We start from the raw sequence: 19,074 nt of genomic DNA, 5'->3' as shown, positions 1-19,074 counted from the left end.
GGAGAGACACCGGGTACTGTGGGAGGTGATACAAGGTCACTACAGCATAGGGGAGACACTGGGTACTGTGGGAGGTGATACAAGGTCACTACAGCATGGGAGAGACACTGGGTACTGTGGGAGGAGGTACAAGGTCACTACAGCATGGGAGAGACACCGGGTACTGTGGGAGGTGATACAAGGTCACTACAGCATGGGGGGAGACACCGGGTACTGTGGGAGGTGATACAAGGTCACTACAGCATGGGAGAGACACTGGGTACTGTGGGAGGTGACTCATCAACCCATCCTTGTGAAATGTGGTACTTTTAGTAACTATAATGTCGACCGTACTAGTATGTAGTGATGGATCACAATAAGCCATTTTTTGTAATATTTTTATATAGTTCTGAAAAACTAAAGCTAAAAGCCAAACTTAAATATTCCCAGGCCTAGTATAGCACACATATGTACTATATTAGGCCTCAGAGAGCGTGCATTAGGCCTAGGATAGTTAGGTTACGGCACGGACGGCATGGTCATCTCTGCCAAAGGACAGGAGGATGGCATACAGGACACAGCGAGGTTAATGACATTATTTAAGTTAAGGTTCCAGGTACCTTAACTTAATAACGTACCTGGTACCGTGGTTAAAGTACCAGGTACACCAAGGTGCATATTGCTCCTGGCTGTCTGTCTATGGCACCCAAAACATTCACTTCACATAGGCCAGTACCCCTCCAATAATCTGCAGACCAGGCCTTATACTATGTCTACTCTTACAGCCGGGACAGACAAAGTTTCAACCAGTCCTAAGGGTTCAGGTAACACTAATCGAGCTAAGACTGGTTCGACACGTTCGACCAGCACTGGGTGTGTTCATTGTCATAAGAAAAGACATGTTGTCTGATATTGTTTTCAATTACATCCAGAGTTAAGACCAAATGCCTTAATTGTTTTCAGGGGAAGGCAAGAGGGTCATAATTCTGATACTGTGTGTATGGGCAAGCCACAGAGGCTCGCCGATTTTGACCCTTTCATGATCAGTGCTTAGGATGATTGGAGTTGTTGAAAAGTGGGGACCAGCGGTAATGTTTTGGGGGATACTGGTGCTTCACAAACATTAATTACTTCCAGTATGTTGTCAAAGGTCAAGAAGATTGACTTGAAAGATGTAATGCTAATTCAGGGTAAAGCAGGAGTAGTGTAATGTGTTCCATTTATGCAAGTGTATATTAAATCCTCGTATACTCCTGGGTTATGTACTGTTGGTGTTTGTGATACTTCACCCATTCCTGGAGTTGATATAATATTAGGAAGGACATTGCTGGGAAATTGAAAAATAGCCATTTCAATATAATGATTGCTGACCCAGGTAGAGTTTTCTCAGAAGTGAGTGAGATAACTGTTATTGTGTATCCCACTTGTGCAGTCACCAGCTTCCAGGATGCTAAGTCTCAGAGTGATGTTTCCAGTTCTACGACCGGAGGGAAGGCTGGAAAACCTCCACAGGTGGACCCGGAAATAAACTTGGCCGACACCTTCCTAGCCCATTTATATGAGGTTAGTACAGTTGAGGACGTGATGCCCTGTGATGAAGTTGTTCCCCCTGATATTACCTCTCCCCCTTTTTCTGATGTTGAATCCCACACTTTGTCCCAACTCCAAAAGGTTGACCCCAGTTGTATGTTTTTCTGAGGCAGTTCCAGAGGAGGATGCTTTGGCAGAGGAGGTTGGATACTACATTCAGGATCAGATGCTGATGAGACGATGGAGACCTAAGGTTTCTCCCTCTTAAGAGGACTGTATGAGTGTTTGTTATCCAGCTTGTTGTCCCCATAGCATAGCGTGAACAAGTCCTCACAGCGGTCCATGGCGATCCTTTAAGTGGTCACCCAGGGGTCAGTAGCATGATGTTTCAGGTAACCAAACATTTTTATTGGCCTAAAATCAAGAAAGATATTGCCAAATATTGTCGGCAGTGCTTAACCTGCCAAGTGGTGGGGAAACCCAGCCAAACTGTTCCTAGCGCTTCCCTTCATCCAATTGTTGTTCCGCGTGAACCATTTTCCCACATTCTCATTGATTGTGTAGGCCCACTTTCCCGAACCAAGTCCGTTCAAATGTAAGTAATTACGTTTATGTGCCACAACCAGATTTTCTGAAGCCTATCCTGTGCAAAATATTAGAGCTAAGACGGTTATAAATCATCTGGTGAAGTTTTGTACCTTGTTAGGACTGCGTCGTGTGATCCAGCCAGTGGGAGCAATTTCCGCTCATGTGAATTCCAACACTTCTGTTTGAGATACCACATCAAACATCAGTTTTCTAGTACTTATCATCCCCAGAGGTTAGGTGTCTTGGAAAGGTTTCACCAGACACTGAAGCAGATATTGTGGACTGTTGGCGAAGACTCTGGACACAACTGGGATGAGAACTTACCCTTTGTCCTATGTGCAGCTCGTAGCGGACTACAGCATTCCTTCGGGGTGTTCTCTATTTCAATTAATTTTGGTCATCAAGTGAGAGGCCCTATCCAGTTGCTGCGTGAGAGACTGATGGGAATTTTTCTCTCACCGAGAGACGACGTTTGCTGAGCGAGATCCATTCCAAACTCATGAGATACCAGGACGTTGCGAGAGCACATCTGGAGAAAACCCAGCTCAAGATGAAGCAGCACCATGACAAGAAGTTCAGATGTTTCAGGCCAGGTGACCTTATTCTAGTTCTTAAAACACGAGTGGAAGCTGCTCTAGAACATCAGTTTGAAGGCCCATTTGAAGTAGCATCAAAACGTTCAGAGTTGACCAATAAAGTTCAGAGTTTGAAGGACCACTCTCAAATTTTGGTTGTGCACATCAATCGACTAAAAGCTTTTCAGGGTTCCAGACATGTGTAGTACAGGAGGCAGTCACACCTGTAAATCATATAAATCATGAAGTGTCTAATCCTTCCTCTTGTTATTCTGTTTAGTGGAGATGTTGGGTCACTTGGATTAAGAAAAATGGGAAGAGATGCAAACTCTGTTACACGAATATGGTTGTTTGGTTGGGGAGGTGCCTACTCAGACCCATGTCATTAGCAATGATATTCAGCTCACAGACCCGACGCCTATTCGTATGCATCCCTACAGAGTGTCGCCAGAGAAGAGCGCTATTATAAGGAAGGAAGTGAAATTCCTCTTAGAACAGTGTCTCATTAAACTTAGCCAAAGTTCCTGGTGCTCGCCCTGTTTGTTGGTTCCTAAGACGGATGGGAAGTGGCGCCTGTGTACTGAGTACAGGAGACTAAATAAGGTAACTGAGGTAGATACTGTCCCCTTACCTTTACTTGAGGATTGTATCGACCAGTTAGGTCATTGTCAGTTTATTTCTAAGCTAGATCTGTCAAAAGGTTATCACCAGGTGCCCTTGACACACCGAGCAAGATACTTTAATGGCCGTTGAATAGCTGCCTTACAGTGTGTCTCTGGATGGTCATTAACATAACGTGACGCTTGTTGTTGTAGCAGACTTAGTTCTTGTTGATTAATTTTGATTGCAAGTGGAGTCATGAGCGGGCACACCTGTGTTCAGGTGTGTACAGTAATCAGCCTCGCTGCAATTGACAGGCTGCTAGCTGTCTTTAGCGTGCCACTGGATGGACATTAACATAACGTAAAATATTTGTTGTAGTAGGCTTTGTCCTTGTTAAATAAACTTGTTATTATTACAGAAAACGGACTTTATGTCAGTACCTTCCACACATGTTTTACATTGAACGATTGTTCTAGTAATGTGATCTTTTAATGAAGGACGGCTTCTGGGAATTCGAAACTAGATTTATAGCGCCACACTCAATACAAATATTGAGGTGAGAACCCGTTGGTTACTCTTCATGGTGTCTTGTCACCCGAGGAGCCGCAGCGACCCAAGTGGATGGGACTTCAACAGAGCTCGGCGGTTTGCTCCCGCCCTGCTATGGTCTCTTGCCTAAAGTACAAGCTGCACACCAACGTGTTGACCAAGCAGTCCTTACTGTTAGAGGCCCACCCGTCCCTAGTGTGGGGCGGGGGAACATAGAACAATCTCACATGGTCGGTGTAATATAATGTCACATAACATATGTACATAATAGTGCATCAAAGATAGAGTAAGATCAGTCAACACTGCGGTACAATGACTTAAGGCATGATCACTGCCTATACCAGTCATACTGGTATATGCCGGATCATGACAGATGGTGAAGGTGTTGATACTTGTGTTGAAGATAGTGACGGTGATGATGACGACGATGGCTAAGATGGTGATGGTGACGATGATGACAATGCTAAAGACGATAATAATGAAGGTGATGACACTGATGAAGGGGAGAAGAATGAAGGTGATGAGGATGGTGAGAGTGATGATGATGATGATGATGAAGATGATGGTGATGAGAATGATAAGAGTGACGAGGATGGTGAGTGATGAAAATGATGATGAGAGTGATGTGTTGGAAATAATTTCCACCATTATACAGGTGGAAGTTGGTGGACAATAGTCTGTTGAAGGCATGAAAATATAATGAAAATTACTTTATCACATAACCCTACAATGATGATGACGATGGTGAGAGTGATGAAGATGGTGAGAGTGATAAAGATAGTGAGTGATGGTGCAGGATAGTGAGGACCTACCTGGTGTTCCCACCAGCGTCGCCAGCTCTTCCAGGGCCGCACCTCGGAGCCGCTCCCAGCACCTCCCTGGAACACAACACCACACAGTTAGTACACGTGACAGTGACGGTGATGGTGACAGTGACGGTGATAGTGACAGTGACGGTGATAGTGACGGTGGTGGTGGTGTTGACACCTCACGGCAGCAACACCTGGTGTTACAGTCACTATGGACCAGTAACCGGGTTCTTGATGGGTGAACCTCGTTTATAATGTCCGACCCCAAGTCAGTAGTACGCGTTCAAGAATTGGCAATATAGTGCAATAAGAGAAAGGTGGGATGAACAATACACAGTTCCCTTCACCACTATATTTACACTTATACCTTTAAGATATAATAAATAGATTATTATTACACCTATTTACAGTGATGTCACTTTCACACAGGACACCAAAAGCGCTCACATGCAGTGTTGGCCAACACCAGTGTATCCACCACCCAGTACCTCATCCACCCGTACTGGGAAACACTGGCGAGTTCACCTTTCACGTGGGCCAGTCCCCCGACACAGTATCACGAGGTGCCTATACCCCACTATCTCTCTCCAGCCACTCGCTGGTAGAGGACTTCAGCCACACGCTGATTGGGGTCACTAACAACCGTATACAGTGGCAGCTAACTCCTGGCAGAAGCCTCTAGCAACCGGCTAGCAGCACTTCACCACAGGCGCCTCACTGTCGTCTGTTACTCTCCTAAGCCAATCCCGGGGTACGCCGATCTCTACCAACACTGTGTAGAGTAACAACTAACACACTGCTCAGATCGGCGGCAGCTTACTTAGTCATCTTTCAGGACCAAGCTCAGAGTTCGTGGACTGCCCAAGGTAAACTGCCTTCTTCAGTACGACTGCCTCCACACATCACCTCTGTGGACTTACTGGGATTCCCTCACTCTAACCCTCCCTCATTCTAACCTTTGATTCTCAGGACAGGAATACCTTGTGTAGTTTGCGGGGATCAACAGCCCCGCGGCCCAATCTTCGAACAGGCCTCCCGGTTTGTCGTCCGGGTAACCAGGCTGTTAGACGCGGCTGCTCGCAGCCTGACATATGAATCACAGCCTGGTTGATCAGGTATCCTTTGGAGGTGTTAGCAGAGTTCTCTCTTGAACACTGTGAGGAGTTGGTCAGTTATGTCCCTTATGTATAGTGGAAGCGTGTTGAACAGTCTCGGGTCTCTAATGTTGATAGAGTTCTCTCTCAGAGTACCTATTGCACCTTTGCCTTTCAACGGGGGTATTCTGCACATTCTGCCATGCCTCCTAGTCTCAGGTGATGATATTTCTGTGTGCAGGTTTGGGACCAGCCCCTCTAATATCTTCCACGTGTTGATTATTATGTATCTCTATCACCTGCGCTCTATAGAGAATACAGATTACGATCGTTTAATCGGTCCCAATAATTAAGATGACTTATAGAGTGGATTCTAACGGTAAAGGATCTTTGCACGCTCTCTAGGTCAGCAGTTTCTCCGGCTCTAAACTGGGCTGTTAGACTGCAACAATATTAACCCTAGAGCGCACTAGTGTCCATTGGTTCATTAGGTCCATGGGGGAGGTGGGTGAGACCCGTAGGTGAGGCGCCGGGCATGAGGAAGGAGGGTGAGGGGCCGGGCATGAGGAAGGAGGGTGAGGGGCCGGGCATGAGGAAGGAGGGTGAGGCGCCGGGCATGAGGAAGGAGGGTGAGGCGCCGGGCATGAGGAAGGAGGGTGAGGCGCCGGGCATGAGGAAGGAGGGTGAGGGGCCGGGCATGAGGAAGGAGGGTGAGGGGCCGGGCATGAGGAAGGAGGGTGAGGGACCGGGCATGAGGAATGATTGTGAGGGGCCGGGCATGAGGAAGGAGGGTGAGGCGCCGGGAATGAGGAAGGAGGGTAAGGGGCCGGGCATGAGGAAGGAGGGTGAGGCGCCGGGCATGAGGAAGGAGGGTGAGGCGCCGGGCATGAGAAAGGAGGGTGAGGCGCCGGGCATGAGGAAGGAGGGTGAGGGGCCGGGCATGAGGAAGGAGGGTGAGGGGCCGGGCATGAGGAAGGAGGGTGAGGCGCCGGGCATGAGGCAGGAGGGTGAGGCGCCGGGCATGAGGAAGGAGGGTGAGGGGCCGGGCATGAGGAAGGAGGGTGAGGGGCCGGGCATGAGGAAGGAGGGTATGGTGTCTGTTATAATGTAAACAGAGGAACTCTGTTTACATTATAACAGAGGGAGTTTATCTGCAGGAGCTGTCTGGCGACCCAGGGGCACTGACCTCTCTGCGGGGGCGTGTCTGCGGCAGAGGCACCTGCGACAGAGGCACCTGCGACAGAGGCACCTGCGACAGAGGCACCTGCGGCAGAGGCACCTGCGACAGAGGCACCTGCGGCAGAAGCACCTGCGGCAGAGGCACCTGCGGCAGAGGCATCTGCGACAGAGGCACCTGCGACAGAGGCATCTGCGGCAGAGGCACCTGCGACAGAGGCACCTGCGGCAGAGGCACCTGCGGCAGAGGCACCTGCGGCAGAGGCACCTGCGGCAGAGGCACCTGCGGCAGAGGCACCTGCGGCAGAGGCATCTGCGACAGAGGCACCTGCGGCAACCTCTCAAACTGCGGCCGTGGCCACACGTCTTACAGCCGTCTCTTACATAACTGGACCATAACATTACCTCGGCAGAGCAAGATGACAAGAGTCTGCCTTGACCCACGGAGACTCTCAAGTAAGGAAGCACTAGGTTTATCTTGCGACATGATCACTCACAGCTGTGATGGGTACTGTGATGGGTACTGTGGTGGGTACTGTGATGGTACTGTGATGGGTACTGTGATGTTCAGCAGTATGTGAATATTGGAGCCAAGATTGAGGAAGACGCTCTCATTAACTATAAATTCGAGAGGTTCTTGATAGCAAGATTAAGCAGTCGTAAATGTGTTTATATAGCTGCCGAACATCTCAGCTCTACAATTCGCCCAAATTTGTGCAGTTATTGATGTCGTTATTGTTGGCACCGTAAGGCAGTCGTGGACATGTAGAAGGAACCCATCCTTGGCGACAGTGTGCTGGGAACCCTTCGTCCGTCTCTCTCTCAAGACATTCTGTGTTACCTTCACTACTCTCCCTATTTCTTCCTTGGCTGCTACCCGCAGTGTCTCTCCAGATCTCATCAGCCATTGCTCTCCTTGTGCTCTGACGCCCTTCACCTTCACTACTCCATTCGTGATAGAGTCCTGCTTCGAGTGCCCAGCACTCTCACCATCACAATGACCTCGGAAGACTTTCAAAGTCGTGGCAGCGTTGTGCTCGTTCATGCTAGGCTCCTGCAGCCTCTTCTGAACACGGTCACTGCCTCTCAATACGTTCTCCCAAAATCCTGGCAAAGGCAGAACATTGTAACTAAGTTTGTCTGACTTTAATATACGGTGGCACTGTACTGGCACCCCCCATCAAGTGGCTCCCGGGCATATTGTGGCACTGTATTGTAGAGGCATTCCTAACATATTGATCATCAACCCTCCATCAGTCACCAGTGACGCCAATATATTGATCATCTACCCTCCATCAGTCACCAGTGACGCCAACATATTGATCATCTACCCTCCATCAGTCACCAGTGACGCCAACATATTGATCATCTACCCTCCATCAGTCACCAGTGACGCCAACATATTGATCATCTACCCTCCACCAATCCAATAGGTTCTTTGGGCATGATTTCCCTTCTCTAAAGCCATGTTGGGGTTTGTTTACATGCAAAATTCTCTCTCCTGTGTGTGTACTCACCTAGTTGTGCTTGCGGGGGTTGAGCTTTGGCTCTTTGGTCCTGCCTCTCAACCATCAATCAACAGGTGTACAGGTTCCTGAGCCTACTGGGCTCTATCATATCTACACTTGAAACTGTGTATGGAGTCAGCCTCCACCACATCACTTCCTAATGCAATCCATTTACTAACTACTCTGACACTGAAAAAGTTCTTTCTAACGTCCCTGTGGCTCATGTGGGTACTCAGTCTCCACCTGTGTCCCCTTGTTCGCGTCCCACCAGTGTTAAACAGTTTATCTTTATCTGCTCTGTCAATTCCTCTGAGAATTTTGTAGGTAGTGATCATGTCTCCCCTTACTCTTCTGTCTTACAGTGTCACAGAATGTGTGTGTAATTACCTAAGTGTAATTACAGGATGAGAGCTACGCTCGTGGTGTCCCGTCTTCCCAGCACTCTTTGTCATATAGCGCTTTGAAACTGCGTTATATGTGTCTGTGTGTGTGCTCCTCTATTTGTACTCACCTGTTTGTGCATGCAGGATCGAGCTCTAGCTCTTGGACCCCGCTGTTCTAGCCGCTGGTTGTTTACTGTAATGATTTCTGATCTATTTCCCTGTCATCTGCTTCTAAAGTTGTGGAGTGAGGTGGTTGCCTCTACAGTCTACTCCTTCAGGCTGTATGCGCGCGCGCGTGTGTGCCTGTGTGTGGTGAAGAAGATAGATCGACAGGTGTTGGGTGAAGGGAGTGTAGCACTCTCGTGTGTAGTGTCACCTGGTGTCACCTGTCCCTCCCTAAGTGTCACCTGGTGTCACCTGTCCCTCCCTAAGTGTCACCTGGTGTCACCTGTCCCTCTCTAAGTGTCACCTGGTGTCACCTGTCCCTCCCTAAGTGTCACCTGGTGTCACCTGTCCCTCCCTAAGTGTCATCTGGTGTCACCTGTCCCTCTCTAAGTGTCACCTGGTGTCACCTGTCCCTCCCTAAGTGTCACCTGGTGTTACCTGTCCCTCCCTAAGTGTCACCTGGTGTCACCTGTCCCTCTCTAAGTGTCACCTGGTGTCACCTGTCCCTCTCTAAGTGTCACCTGGTGTCACCTGTCCCTCCCTAAGTGTCACCTGGTGTCACCTGTCCCTCCCTAAGTGTTACCTGGTGTCACCTGTCCCTCCCTAAGTGTCACCTGGTGTCACCTGTCCCTCCCTAAGTGTCACCTGGTGTCACCTGTCCCTCCCTAAGTGTTACCTGGTGTCACCTGGTGTCACCTGTCCCTCCCTAAGTGTCACCTGGTGTCACCTGTACCTTCCTAAGTGTCACCTGTCCCTCCCTAAGTGTCACCTGGTGTCACCTGCCCCTCCCTAAGTGTCACCTGGTGTCACCTGTTCCTCCCTAAGTGTCATCTTGTGTCTCCTGTCACTCCATAGGTGTCACCCCTTACTCTTCTCCCTAGGTGACTTCCCCTGTCTGTCTCTCTCTCTCTCTCTCTCTCTCTCTCTCTCTCTCTCTCTCTCTCTCTCTCTCTCTCTCTCTCTCTCTCTGCCCCCTCCCCTCCCCCTCCCCCCTCAACAATCATTAACCCAGATCGGCGCTGCCCATCTTTTTTGAGGTTGTGTCTAGTGGTGAATACTACAGCAGAGGAGGAAGGGGGTGGAGCATGTGTCATTGATGGTGTGGAGCATGTGTCATTGATGGTGTGGAGCATGTGTCATTGATGGTGTGGAGCATGTGTCATTGATGGTGTGGAGCATGTGTCATTGATGGTGTGGAGCATGTGTCATTGATGGTGTGGAGCATGTGTCATTGATGGTGTGGAGCATGTGTCATTGATGGTGTGGAGTATGTGTCATTGATGGTGTGGAGCATGTGTCATTGATGGTGTGGAGCATGTGTCATTGATGGTGTGGAGCATGTGTCATTGATGGTGTGGAACATGTGTCATTGATGGTGTGGAGCATGTGTCATTGATGGTGTGGAGCATGTGTCATTGATGGTGTGGAGCATGTGTCATTGATGGTGTGGAGCATGTGTCATTGATGGTGTGGAGCATGTGTCATGGATGGTGTGAAGCATGGGTCATTGATGGTGTGGAGCATGTGTCATTGATGGTGTGGAGCATGTGTCATGGATGGTGTGGAGCATGTGTCATTGATGGTGTGGAGCATGTGTCATTGATGGTGTGGAGCATGTGTCATTGATGGTGTGGAGCATGTGTCATTGATGGTGTGGAGCATGTGTCATTGATGGTGTGGAGCATGTGTCATTGATGGTGTGGAGCATGTGTCATGGATGGTGTGAAGCATGGGTCATTGATGGTGTGGAGCATGTGTCATTGATGGTGTGGAGCATGTGTCATGGATGGTGTGGAGCATGTGTCATTGATGGTGTGGAGCATGTGTCATTGATGGTGTGGAGCATGTGTCATTGATGGTGTGGAGCATGTGTCATTGATGGTGTGGAGCATGTGTCATTGATGGTGTGGAGCATGTGTCATTGATGGTGTGGAGCATGTGTCATTGATGGTGTGGAGCATGTGTCATTGATGGTGTGGAGCATGTGTCATTGATGGTGTGGAGCATGTGTCATGGATGGCTGGAGCATGTGTCATGGATGGGTGGAGCATGTGTCATTGATGGTGTGGAGCATGTGTCATGGATGGTGTGGAGCATGTGTCATTGATGGTGTCGAGCATGTGTCATTGATGGTGTGGAGCATGTGTCATTGATGGTGTGGAGCATGTGTCATTGATGGTGTGGAGCATGTGTCATGGATGGTGTGGAGCATGTGTCATTGATGGTGTCGAGCATGTGTCATTGATGGTGTGGAGCATGTGTCATGGATGGGTGGAGCATGTGTCATTGATGGCGTGGAGCATGTGTCATTGATGGTGTCGAGCATGTGTCATTGATGGGGTGGAGTATTTTTCATTGATTGTGTCGAGCATGTGTCAGGCAGTGTAGGGGAGTGTGTGGGAGTGGGTGGGAGTGTGTGGGGTAGTGTGTAGGTGGAGTGTGTTAGAGTGCACTCCAACTGGCCTGCAGAAAATAACATGATGTTTAACAGTGAAAAAATCCAGGTACCCAAATACGGTAAAAATGAGGACCTTAAACATAATACAGGGTACAAAACACAATCAAATTTTCCCATAGTAGGAAAGCAGCATGTAAAGGATTTGGGAATAATGATGTCCGACGACCTAACGTTTAGGGACCATAACCAAGCAAATAATGCGTCGACAGAAAAATGATTGGATGGATTACGAGAACTTTCAAATCCAGGGATCCCATCACAATGGTTGTACTCTACACATCACTTGTGTTATCCTGTCTTGAGTACTGCTCAGTACTCATTTCCCCCTTCTGGGCAGGAGAGTCAGGTATACCAAATAATATACACATGGAAAATACTGGAGTGCCAGGTCCCAAATCTACACAGTAAAATAACAACATACTGGAGTGAACGATATGGAAGAAAATGCAGAATAGAACCAGTGAAGAGCAGAGGTGCCATAGGCACAATCAGAGAACACTGTATGAACATCAGAGGTCCACGGTTGTTCAACACACTCCCAGCGAGCATAAGAAATATTGCCAGAACAACCGTGGACATCTTCAAGAGAAAACTAGATAGTTTTCTCCAAGGAGTGCCGGACGAACTGAGCTGTGGTGGATATGTGGGCCTGCGGGCCGCTCCAAGCAACAGCCTGGTGGACCAAACTCTCACAAGTCAAGCCTGGCCTCGGGCCGGGCTTGGGCAGTAGAGCTCCCAGAACCCCATCAACCAGGTATATGTGGGCCTGCGGGCCGCTCCAAGCAACAGCCTGGTGGACCAAACTCTCACAAGTCAAGCCTGGCCTCGGGCCGGGCTTGGGGAGTAGAAGAACTCCCAGAACCCCATCAACCAGGTATCAAGCAGTGTGTGGGAGTGTGAAAGGGAGTGGGGGAGTGTGTGGGGGAGTATGTGGGATAGTGTGTGGGAGTGTGGGGGAGTATGTGGGATAGTGTGTGGGAGTGTGGGGGAGTATGTGGGATAGTGTGTGGGAGTGTGGGGGAGTATGTGGGATAGTGTGGGAGTGTGTGGGGGGGACCTGCCTTTAACATCACTTATGTGATTAAATACTGGTCGTTATTAACTCTATTTATCCCCAAAGTGTCCAATGTAACCTCTAGTCCAAAATCCTCGAATTTAAAACGTTTGATCGCTTAGATATTAAACGTCACGAGGACACGGTACCTTTTATGGTACTGTGCAACTTCGGGGCACGCCGCCACCACCACCCCGAGTTCCACTAGCTATTAACTGTTTACAGGTTGGATCATTAAATTAAACATGAATTCCTATAAGGCTGATCCCCAATTAATTGAAAAGGGAGGGATGAATTTACGTTTAGTGTGGTTTAAATCAACGCACAGAGGGATCATCTGAGGTATTATATAAATTCTTGCAGGCCTGCAGAGGAGCCTAGTACAAGGCCTGGGGTCTGGAGCCCAACAATAGCATGAAAAATACGTTGTTTTTTTTTTTTTTTTTTTTTTTTTTTGGGGGGGGGGAATCCACTAAACACCATAAACCCTAAACAAGATTTATTAAAACAAAGTTTATCAATGAAAATAAAAGAACACACTCTATCTGAACACTTCGTAAACTGAGGCAATGGTATTGACTACAAAATAATGTAGATTCTACAACTGCACTTAAAACAAACAGACAGATTTTTTTTACCCAAAATACCACCATGTTCTGCCTCGGTACCCGGGGGGGGGGGAGGGGGGAAGCAGTCCCACCTCCAGTTGCTGCCCAGTCCACAGTCCACACTGACTAACTTCTCTACTGACCTCTGTGAGGCTGACCTTAGCTTAGTTGCCAAATTAATCTTCAACGACGAGACGCTTACTAACTAAAATCTTGTACTCGTCACTGAAGGCGACTTATTATTCCAAAACAATTGGGAAATTATCTAGATACTTGAGCCAGGCTAATTGCAATATTCAATAGCACTTGCATTTCACTAATTTACATAAATTAATAAGCAAACTGGTAGGTACATGTTTCCCAAGTAACGAGATACCATAGTCTCACTGAGGTCAAATGCCTCTTTAACAACATACAAGGCTTATTCTTTATTCTCAATTGACGTTAATTTTAACATACGTACTTAAACATGATTGATTATTCCTACAATTACTTTAATAACTGAATTATTTTACATTGTTGAATTATTCTCACAGGGCCCATGTGGCGCTCCTTGTTCCTCTCACATGAGCTCTAATACCTTGGAGGAGGGGGGAGGGATGGCCCTTCCTGGCCTTTCAACCAACTCACTTCATAATTTTACAAAGGGTGAATCTTCCCTTCTGGTGAAGGACTACTTTTAATGTTATATCTATGGCCTTCTATATTAACAGTTATACTGGGAGTGTGTGTAGGAGTGTGTGTGGGAGTGTGTGTGTGAGTGTGTGGGAGTGTGTGTGTGGGAGTGTGTGTGTGTGTGTGGGAGTGTGTGTGGGAGTGTGTGTGGGGGAGTGTGTGTGGGACTGTGTGTGTGTGGGAGTGTGTGTGGGAGTATGTGTGGGAGTGTGTGTGTGTGGGAGTGTGTGTGTGAGTGTGTGGGAGTGTGTGTGTGGGAGTGTGTGTGTGAGTGTGTGGGAGTGTGTGTGTGGGAGTGTGTGTGTGAGTGTGTGGGAGTGTGTGGGAGTGTGTGTGGGAGTGTGTGTAGGAGTGTGTGTGGGAGTGTGTGTGTGAGTGTGTGGGAGTGTGTGTGTGGGAGTGTGTGTGTGAGTGTGTGGGAGTGTGTGTGTGGGAGTGTGTGTGTGTGGGAGTGTGTGTGTGGGAGTGTGTGTGTGGGAGTGTGTGTAGGAGTGTGTGTGGGAGTGAGTGTGTGTGGGAGTGTGTGTGTGAGTGTGTGGGAGTGTGTGTGTGGGAGTGTGTGTGGGAGTGTGTGTGTGGGAGTGTGTGTGTGGGAGTGTGTGTAGGAGTGTGTGTGGGAGTGAGTGTGTGTGGGAGTGTGTGTGTAGGAGTGTGTGTGGGAGTGTGTGTAGGAGTGTGTGTGGGAGTGAGTGTGTGTGGGAGTGTGTGTGTGAGTGTGTGGGAGTGTGTGTGTGGGAGTGTGTGTGTGAGTGTGTGGGAGTGTGTGTGTGGGAGTGTGTGTGTGAGTGTGTGGGAGTGTGTGTGTGGGAGTGTGTGTGTGAGTGTGTGGGAGTGTGTGTGTGGGAGTGTGTGTGTGAGTGTGTGGGAGTGTGTGTGTGGGAGTGTGTGTGTGAGTGTGTGGGAGTGTGTGTGTGGGAGTGTGTGTGTGTGGGAGTGTGTGTGTGGGAGTGTGTGTGTGGGAGTGTGTGTAGGAGTGTGTGTGGGAGTGAGTGTGTGTGGGAGTGTGTGTGTGAGTGTGTGGGAGTGTGTGTGTGGGAGTGTGTGTGTGTGTGTGGGAGTGTGTGTGTGGGAGTGTGTGTGTGGGAGTGTGTGTAGGAGTGTGTGTGGGAGTGAGTGTGTGTGGGAGTGTGTGTGTAGGAGTGTGTGTGGGAGTGTGTGTAGGAGTGTGTGTGGGAGTGAGTGTGTGTGGGAGTGTGTGTGTGAGTGTGTGGGAGTGTGTGTGTGGGAGTGTGTGTGTGTGTGTGGGAGTGTGTGTGTGGGAGTGTGTGTGTGGGAGTGTGTGTAGGAGTGTGTGTGGGAGTGAGTGTGTGTGGGAGTGTGTGTGTAGGAGTGTGTGTGGGAGTGTGTGTGTGTGTGTGTGGGAGTGTGTGTGGGAGTGTGTGTGGGAGTGTGTGTGGGACTGTGTGTGTGTGGGAGTGTGTGTGTGTGTGTGGGAGTGTGTGTGGGAGTGTGTGTGGGACTGTGTGTGTGTGTGGGACTGTGTGTGTGTGGGAGTGTGTGTGTGGGAGTGTGTGTGGGAGTGTGTGTGGGAGTGTGTGTGTGTGTGGGAGTGTGTGTGGGAGTGTGTGTGGGAGTGTGTGTGTGGGAGTGTGTGTGGGAGTGTGTGTGTGTGGGACTGTGTGTGTGTGGGAGTGTGTGTGTGTGGGAGTGTGTGTGGGAGTGTGTGTGGGAGTGTGTGTGTGTGTGGGACTGTGTGTGTGTGGGAGTGTGTGTGTGTGGGAGTGTGTGTGGGACTGTGTGTGTGTGTGAGTGTGTGTGGGAGTGTGTGTGGGACTGTGTGTGTGTGTGAGTGTGTGTGTGAGTGTGTGTGGGAGTGTGTGTGGGAGTGTGTGTGGGAGTGTGTGTGTGTGTGGGAGTGTGTGTGTGTGGGAGTGTGTGTGTGTGGGAGTGTGTGTGGGAGTGTGTGAGGGACTGTGTGTGTGTGTGAGTGTGTGTGTGAGTGTGTGTGGGAGTGTGTGTGGGAGTGTGTGTGGGAGTGTGTGTGTGTGTGGGACTGTGTGTGTGTGGGAGTGTGTGTGTGTGGGAGTGTGTGTGGGAGTGTGTGTGGGAGTGTGTGTGGGACTGTGTGTGTGTGGGAGTGTGTGTGGGAGTGTGTGTGTGGGAGTGTGTGTGGGAGTGTGTGTGGGAGTGTGTGTGGGAGTGTGTGTGTGGGAGTGTGTGTGTGGAGGAGTGTGTGTGTGGGAGTGTGTGTGGGGGGGAATGTGTGTGTGGGGGTGTGTGTGTGTGGGAGTGTGTGTGTGGGACTGTGTGTGTGAGTGTGTGTGGGAGTGTGTGTGTGGGAGTGTGTGTGGGACTGTGTGTGTGTGTGGGAGTGTGTGTGGGAGTGTGTGTGGGAGTGTGTGTGTGGGAGTGTGTGTGGGAGTGTGTGTGGGAGTGTGTGTGTGGGAGTGTGTGTGTGTGAGTGTGTGGGAGTGTGTGTGGGAGTGTGTGTGTGGGGGAGTGTGTGTGTGGGAGTGTGTGTGTGGGTGTGTGTGTGTGTGGGAGTGTGTGTGGGACTGTGTGTGTGTGGGAGTGTGTGTGTGGGGGAGTGTGTGTGTGGGGGTGTGTGTGGGACTGTGTGTGGGAGTGTGTGTGGGGGGGAGTGTGTGTGTGGGGGTGTGTGTGGGACTGTGTGTGTGTGGGAGTGTGTGTGTGTGGGGGAGTGTGTGTGTGGGGGAGTGTGTGTGTGGGAGTGTGTGTGGGACTGTGTGTGTGTGGGAGTGTGTGTGTGGGGGAGTGTGTGTGTGGGGGTGTGTGTGGGACTGTGTGTGTGTGGGAGTGTGTGTGGGAGTGTGTGTGTGGGGGAGTGTGTGTGTGGGGGTGTGTGTGGGACTGTGTGTGTGTGGGAGTGTGTGTGTGGGGGAGTGTGTGTGGGACTGTGTGTGTGTGGGAGTGTGTGTGTGAGTGTGTGGGGGAGTGTGTGGGGGAGTGTGTGTGGGAGTGTGTGTGGGAGTGTGTGTGGGAGTGTGTGTGGGAGTGTGTGTGTGGGAGTGTGTGTGGGAGTGTGTGTGGGAGAAGTAGGACTGGTAGCTCCCTACCAGACATTCCTACTGCCTAAGTCGGCCGCGTGTGTTGTGTGACTAAACACAGAGACCTCTTCCTGGTTCCTCCCCTCAACACCACTACCACCTGGCCTGCCTCACCAGGTCCCTCACCAGGTCCCTCACCAGGTCCCTCACCAGGTCCCTCACCAGGTCCCCCTCAACATCACTACCACCTGGCCTGCCTCACCAGGTCCCTCACCAGGTCCCTCACCAGGTCCCTCACCAGGTCCCTCACCAGGTCCCTTACCAGGTCCCCCTCAACACCACTACCACCTGGCCTGCCTCACCAGGTCCCTCACCAGGTCCCTCACCAGGTCCCTCACCAGGTCCCCCTCAACACCACTACCACCTGGCCTGCCCCACCAGGGAGACAGAGGGAGACACAGAGACACAAAGTGAGAGACACAAAATATGGGGTTCCTGAAGAAGTTATGGTTAAGTCAGAGTAACAGTGCTTCAATACATATACTCTTTCATGCGATCTTCATCAAGTTCACTTCGGAGTTGAGGTCCCGTTTGACAATGTCCTTCATGACCCTTAAGTTGTCGTGCCCAGCGGCGCCTTGTGGGGAAGTTGTCGTGCCCAGCGGCGCCTTGTGGGGAAGTTGTCGTGCCCAGCGGCGCCTTGTGGGGAAGTTGTCGTGCCCAGCGGCGCCTTGTGGGGGAAGTTGTCGTGCCCAGCGACGCCTTGTGGGGAAGTTGTCGTGCCCAGCGGTGCCTTGTGGGGAAGTTGTCGTGCCCAACGACGCCTTGTGGGGAAGTTGTCGTGCCCAGAGGCGCCTTGTGGGGGAAGTTGTCGTGCCCAGGGGCGCCTTGTGGGGAAGTTGTCGTGCCCAGCGGCGCCTTGTGGGGGAAGTTGTCGTGCCCAGCGGTGCCTTGTGGGGGAAGTTGTCGTGCCCAGCGGCGCCTTGTGGGGGAAGTTGTCGTGCCCAGCGGTGCCTTGTGGGGAAGTTGTCGTGCCCAGCGGCGCCTTGTGGGGACGTTGTCGTGCCCAGCGACGCCTTGTGGGGAAGTTGTCGTGCCCAGCGGTGCCTTGTGGGGAAGTTGTCGTGCCCAGCGACGCCTTGTGGGGAAGTTGTCGTGCCCAGCGACGCCTTGTGGGGGAAGTTGTCGTGCCCAGCGGCGCCTTGTGGGGAAGTTGTCGTGCCCAGCGGCGCCTTGTGGGGGAAGTTGTCGTGCCCAGCGGTGCCTTGTGGGGAAGTTGTCGTGCCCAGGGGCGCCTTGTGGGGGAAGTTGTCGTGCCCAGCGGTGCCTTGTGGGGGAAGTTGTCGTGCCCAGCGGTGCCTTGTGGGGAAGTTGTCGTGCCCAGGGGCGCCTTGTGGGGGAAGTTGTCGTGCCCAGCGGTGCCTTGTGGGGGAAGTTGTCGTGCCCAGGGGCGCCTTGTGGGGGAAGTTGTCGTGCCCAGCGGTGCCTTGTGGGGAAGTTGTCGTGCCCAGCGGTGCCTTGTGGGGGAAGTTGTCGTGCCCAGCGGTGCCTTGTGGGGGAAGTTGTCGTGCCCAGCGGCGCCTTGTGGGGGAAGTTGTCGTGCCCAGGGGCGCCTTGTGGGGAAGTTGTCGTGCCCAGCGGTGCCTTGTGGGGGAAGTTGTCGTGCCCAGCGGTGCCTTGTGGGGGAAGTTGTCGTGCCCAGGGGCGCCTTGTGGGGGAAGTTGTCGTGCCCAGCGGCGCCTTGTGGGGGAAGTTGTCGTGCCCAGCGGTGCCTTGTGGGGGAAGTTGTCGTGCCCAGCGGCGCCTTGTGGGGGAAGTTGTCGTGCCCAGCGGTGCCTTGTGGGGAAGTTGTCGTGCCCAGGGGCGCCTTGTGGGGGAAGTTGTCGTGCCCAGCGGTGCCTTGTGGGGAAGTTGTCGTGCCCAGCGGCGCCTTGTGGGGAAGTTGTCGTGCCCAGCGGCGCCTTGTGGGGAAGTTGTCGTGCCCAGCGGCGCCTTGTGGGGGAAGTTGTCGTGCCCAGCGGTGCCTTGTGGGGAAGTTGTCGTGCCCAGCGGCGCCTTGTGGGGGAAGTTGTCGTGCCCAGCGGCGCCTTGTGGGGGAAGTTGTCGTGCCCAGCGGCCGCCCCCGCCCGCTGGGCTGCACTAAACATTACATAAGACCTGGGAAGGGGTGGGGGGGGGAGGAGAGTGACGTAGAGGGGAACAAGTCGGCACTACCACAACCTGCCACAGTCCTCATCCTGCATATATTGCATGGTAGAATAATAGATCATTTATAGCATCACTGGAATACCAACATTGCTGTAACAATATACTGTAATAACAATATGATGTTTTGGAAGCTGTAGTACTGAATGTAGTTTTTGTTCTAGGAG

At 51.1% G+C, this 19,074-nt stretch overlaps 1 protein-coding gene across 1 annotated transcript in view; it reads right to left on the bottom strand.

The window, feature by feature from the left end:
* LOC123762883 (enteropeptidase) overlaps nt 1–19,074 on the bottom strand; it is a 125,187-nt gene that overhangs the window by 27,446 nt on the left and 78,667 nt on the right. The window contains exon 4 of the mRNA XM_069302011.1: nt 4,637–4,702. Coding sequence (XP_069158112.1) covers nt 4,637–4,702 — 66 coding nt within the window. The remainder of the gene's footprint in view (nt 1–4,636; nt 4,703–19,074) is intronic.

Source organism: Procambarus clarkii, chromosome 47 (assembly GCF_040958095.1).
Source record: "Procambarus clarkii isolate CNS0578487 chromosome 47, FALCON_Pclarkii_2.0, whole genome shotgun sequence".
NCBI lineage: Eukaryota > Metazoa > Arthropoda > Malacostraca > Decapoda > Cambaridae > Procambarus > Procambarus clarkii.
The sequence above is the reverse complement of the archived record's forward strand: the minus strand, read 5'-3'. Positions and strand labels throughout refer to the sequence as shown.